Here is a 6,027-nt window from a genome sequence, read left to right as displayed (position 1 = left end):
AATTTTTTTTTTTTTTTTTTTTTTTTTTTGAGTTAAGAATCTGAAGAGAGATGTATAGAAAAACATAATCTTGAAAAACATTTAATCTAATAAACCAATTAGACTCCTTAAATTTTGTAGCGTGTCAGATTGTTTAAATTTGGGGTTTCAGAAATAAAGCATTGCAGACTCAAAATTAATCATATACTAAATATATTAAAATGTCAAATCAATAAAAAAACAAAATAATTATATTAAAAACATTTTTACAAACATTCATTTACAAAATGTGTGATATACTGTACTATACATATCACCACCATATTAGTTACTTCCACTGTTCTTTTGCATATCAAAGAAAAATGGATATAATAATGTTGTAGGCATATTATTTTGAATAAAATTGCAATTTATTGCTTTTTATATAGCTGTAGAATATTATGCTATTCTAATATATTTTAATATCTTGCAATACAGCCAGAATCATTTCTTTAATAAACAAACTTGTAATAATAACTTTAATATTAAAATTAAATAACTCAAATAAAATAATTTGAATTAATATAGAATTATGAAAAGTAACTTACCAATTTTGTATTACTAGCTCTAAATTTAATAAACCATGCATTGAAACTTAAAGCTGAAATAATTGGCACCAGATCCCTATTTAAAAAATGTTTCATTATATAAAGTTTTATTCAAATATTATATTTATTATTTATAAACTCAAACACAGACACACACACATATATAAAATGCAGTAAAAACCTGTAAATCAGAATTGCATATTACCACATTATTTTTTTTATTTTGGCAGGTTTCTGTTTTGAACAGGTTTTTTGAGTATTTTTTTTTTTTATTAACTTCTTCATATTAACTGAAAGAATAATAACTATGACTAAGTACACTAATCAAAACCTTGACAATCCCAGTAAATAACAATGTAAATTATTTACTGGGATTGTCAAGGTTTGATAGGTGTGCTTAGTTATTTCCTTTTTATCTTTAAACTATACCAGATAAATTTCACACAGTTGCATTCATTTTTATAGTAAAAGCACTTTTACCATAAATAAATAAAAATTATTACTAAGCTTAATCCAAATTAATCCAGTAATTCCAACTAAAGATGGGAGTATTTGAATGTAAGAATTGAGAACTATTCAACTGCAAAAACATTTTTATTACTTCCTTGAATTTGTGCTAGATATTTGAATACATATCAGACAAGATTCTTATGAGCTCATGTCATAAGAATCACATACTACTGACCCAAATATAACCAAAATTGTTTGATTAAAGCCAATGCTGATGAAAATCAATATTGATCTAAACTGATTAATAATACAGTTATTGATAATCAATAAAACCTTATTTTTAAACTTAATTTTTTGTTATATTTATAATCAAAACATGCTTTTTTATATTTTAATCACAAAAATATACAATTTGTATAATATCTAAAATTTATAATTATATTACATTGAGTAATTACCATATTACTCAAATGTAAGATACAATTTTTAGGTTTTAGTAGCTCTGAAATAGGATTCATCGTAGATTTGATGTAATATATCAAAATTAGTGAGCTCCAGTGGTATGTGTTTTATTTGTTTACCACTAATGCCATTTTTTTTTATCATTTTAATGATTTTATTAGACCAATATTTGTAACTGTAAATATTTAAGAGGTCAACTTGACTCAATCTTATTAGTCTACAGTACTACAATAAATACTTGGATAAAAATCTCAGAAAAAGTTGCGCAGTACTCTTTCAAGAAATGCTGCATTTCTGATGCTTTAAGCAGCACTGAGAACGATTGCATGTGAGAATGATTGCATGCAAGGCCCTTCTGGGTCACTTGATTTAATGCATTAAATCAAGTGTTGACCCAGAAGGGCCTTACATGGAAAGTGAAGAGGTTTCCAACTTTGATACCATGTAAAAGTGTAATATAGAACTTACTTCACTGTGCAATAAATGCTGGACAAATTTATGTCAATAGACTGATTCTATTGATAAATTTATCTTGAGTCATATATCCTTTTAAAAAATGAAAATCCATCGGCAAGAATGTAGAAATTAAGGAGTGTCTTATATTGTTGATATATTACGTTAAAAAAAGAAAGTATTGTACAATCCAACCTTCTTTTAGGAGTAAAATTATTTATTCAAAAGTCTTAACATGTAAAAAAATTTTTAAATATTTTATTATTCACCATTAAATCATATTTTATTAATATTTAGTAGAATATATTCTCAAGAAAAAGAATGTATTAAAACACAAAAAATTTTTTATTTTATTATTTAAACTATTTTAATAGAATTAAATTTCAAATAAGAAATATTTAAAAATATACATATACAGTGGAACCTCGCTTAACAAGCATAATTCGTTCCAGAATCTTACTCATAATGCGAAACACTCATTAAGCAAAACAATTTTTCCCATATAAATGTAAAATATGATAATGCGTTCCACACTGAAAAAATACTCAAATATTTTATGTACAGTCGNAAGTGGAAATCAAATACAGTCGACCCCCCATAACACTGTTGATTATTCCGTTTTATATGAATTCCATGTTATACAAGTCACTTAGATTTTACAAATACGTGTGCTGGGCTGTGAACGGCTCACACATTTGTAAAATCTAAGTGACTCGTACAACATGGAATTCATATAAAATGGAATAATCAACAGTGTTATAGGGGGGAGTTGACTGTATAACGTGTATTCAAAAGAAATTTTACTGTATTTAATTATAGCCTTTACATAGCCCAAGAATTTGGCTTATTATTTGATGTGTTTATTATATAATGGGCTATGGTTGTTGATGTTTATATGTAATATGTCTGAACACAAGTTTGGAAAATGTGTGATCACAAGCAACACTAAGGGTCAAGTTATAAACTCTGTAATGTAACTGTATGGTTGTACTGTATTCGGTAAGAAAAGTTTGAATTGACCAAACTTACGGTAGGGATATGGCGAATTGACGAACTGCACATGCGCTAAGTCAGTCGCTATACAATCGGAAGTTGTGCAGGAAGAAACAAATTGGTTGAAACATATCTTTTGACTGACAATGCTACTTCTGAACAACATAAAATTTTAAGATAAGAATTACTTTGGTCATAAAAAAATAGAAAAATGAATAAATAATTATAGTTTTAGATCTGGCAACATCAGCCAATGATTTTGTGCATTCTCACGATGGACTGCTTCGTAAGCCATAAAAAAAAGTTTGTTCCATAAAGGATAAGGAAACAGCCTTACTGTATTTTATAACTATTGCTATAGATATTCAGTGTAGCAAACATTTACGAATACAGATATGGTTATGCTACAGAGTTTATAACTTGATCCTAAGATGCTAGCAGAATGAGTGCTAAACACAGACTGATGGCGCATACTCACAATCCGGGGACTTCACCTCTCCTCATCACTCGTTATGCGAAACATCACTCATTAAGCAAGTCATTTTTTCACAATTTATTTTGCTCATTATGCAAAATACTCATTATGTCAGGTGCTTGTTAAGTGAGGTGCCACTGTACATATTACATATAAATTGAAATTTACCTTCCTTCTAGATGATCAAAATCTTGGAGAGACAATTCTTTACAATCATGAGATAAATAAATGGTATCTACATCCTTAAAAATTTTAAAAATTTTCAATTGTTAAAATTTAAATATAATGAAAAATCCTTAATATCATAAGATATAAAAACAAACATTTTATGTAAATAATTAATAACATAAAATTGATCTAAGATATTTATCAAATTGATATTTTTCTTGTTAAATTAATAGTTTTATTTTGACAAATTCAAGATGCAATAAAAAGACTGATTTATTTTCATTCTAGATGGTAGCTAAATTCATATATAATCATAACTTACTTTATTAATCTAAATTGTTCCTGAAAACCTTTTCAAAATGTAAAAATTTGTAAATTAAAACCACAAATTCTATTATTCTGCTATGGATAAAATTCCAATTTGTAAGTAATGCTCTCATAAATTCTATTTTATCATAAATTATCTCAAAACTAATTAATTTGATTCTTTATTGTATAACTAGATAAAAAAATTGGAAAGTAAGAAAATGATTTGCCTAGCTTAGGCTATTCAGATAATTAGTGAGCTTTAGAAAAGAATAAAAGACAAATTCATACATAAAAGAAAAACATTGCTGAAAACATTTTAATACTAATTTAAATGTACAGTACATAATAAGTCTCTGTTTTAAAATCAAGCTTAAATATCTACTTACTTTTACAAGAAAACTTTCAACACAAAGAAATAATGAAAAAATAATAATAAATAAACTAGAAAGATATTTAGTTTCTTTTTTACTTTCCAAAGAAAAATTATTATTTAGAAAAATTAATCTAATTTTTAAGCTCTAGGTCAATAGGCTATGTAAGTGAAGGTGATCATTGAAACAACAGAAAAACTGCACGAAATGAATTGGAATTATTTAAAATTCCTTAAATTTTTCAACAGTGCTTTCTGTGGATGAACATAGATTAATGTTGATGTTAAAGATTGATAATAGGTCTTTTCTTTAAAAAATCAATGATCAATGTTTTTTACAATCTTTCATTTTGCATTTATCCAAAAAATTAAAGTTCATATATTTCTTGCAAACTGATGTTCAAATTTTAATTCTTTTTCAAGACTGTTGCAAACTTGTTAATGATACTTAAATTTTTGTAAATATTAAAACAACTTTTTAAGAATTCCAAGTCTAACTTTTGTACGCACTGTACTATCATCATTACTCCTTCCTTTCTTCCTCCATCTCACTCTCCATTATTGTTGTTCATATACTGTGGACAAAATTATCAGATTGGGTTTTCCCCAAAGTGAAGATTTTACTAATCAGTTGGAAAAAATGCAGAGACATTATTAATAGAAAAAATTTGGAGAAATTCTATATTTTTGAAGGGAAAACTGAAGAATATATAATTATTTTATTTAATGATAATTTATCTTATTAAAATAATAATAATTTTNCGATTCTTGCCCAGTAGCTTGTTTGACAGTCAACTTATCCTACAGCAACCTACGGCAAATATGAGTTTGAAATTCTGTTTGTGGACTGATTTGTTTGAAAACCAAGGTTTGACTGTATACAATTTGTACTACATTTTAAATTAGCTTTTTCTTTCAATTATTTCTACATACCCCAGTATTTTATTGTATTTCATTTACTATAAGCTTGTCTAAATGAATAAAGTTTTAATTAAACCTGTTAAAAAGTCTATAATTTTGTCTTTAATCTAATGCATTTCTTAATTCTGCTCATTGTGTATTTACTTTTTTCTATAAAATAAAAATTATTGTTTTAATGCAATACAAAGAATAGTTTAGAACCCAAAGAATAGTTATTAAAATTTTCAGATATGATTAGTATATCAAAAACATTATTAATTGTTTTGTTTATGTTTTCAGTATTAGCAATTATTGAAAATTTTAAAAATGATTTATAAATAATAATGCTATTATTAGAATAAGCGAATGAACGAAGAGAAACCATTTTTATAAGAAAAATTTCACATAGTTATATTAAGTAACATTTAACTCGACTCACCAAGCAAACACCATAAATACTTTTCTAGCAAACATTTATTGTAAAAACAAATGTTTTGGCTTATTTCAGAAATTATCTCAAGATTTAAATGATGAAATTGAATTTGTGAGATTCTAAAATGGAATGCATCAAACATTCTATGATATATTACAAAATATGAACAAAATAGCCTTTAGCTTACTTAATTAATGTGAAACATTTCAAATCGTAAAAATGGTTAATAACTGGTATTAATAAATATAATAAATAGTAATTTGAACACAAATCAATTAATGTATTTATTCAGACACTTGGCAAATCTCATTGTTAAATTTTATTCAGTTGATACGTGTTCATTGTATTTTTACATGTTTCTGGCATTTCTTGCCCCTCTTCAGCCAACTGAAATAAAAGTTCACAAGTTACAACAGTTTTATAAACAAACAAATAAGGTCATGTTTTC

The 6,027-nt window shown here is 25.8% G+C and overlaps 1 protein-coding gene across 1 annotated transcript in view; it reads right to left on the bottom strand.

Moving 5' to 3' along the window:
* The window catches only part of LOC111621989 (F-actin-uncapping protein LRRC16A-like), a 197,595-nt gene that overhangs the window by 142,658 nt on the left and 48,910 nt on the right, over positions 1–6,027 (bottom strand). The window contains exon 9 of the mRNA XM_023364280.1: positions 567–642. Within this exon, the coding sequence (XP_023220048.1) occupies positions 567–642 (76 nt within the window). The remainder of the gene's footprint in view (positions 1–566; positions 643–6,027) is intronic.

This window comes from Centruroides sculpturatus, unplaced genomic scaffold (assembly GCF_000671375.1).
Source record: "Centruroides sculpturatus isolate CEXI.00-Female unplaced genomic scaffold, Cexi_2.0 scaffold82, whole genome shotgun sequence".
NCBI classification, from domain to species: Eukaryota; Metazoa; Arthropoda; class Arachnida; order Scorpiones; family Buthidae; genus Centruroides; species Centruroides sculpturatus.
The sequence above is the reverse complement of the archived record's forward strand: the minus strand, read 5'-3'. Positions and strand labels throughout refer to the sequence as shown.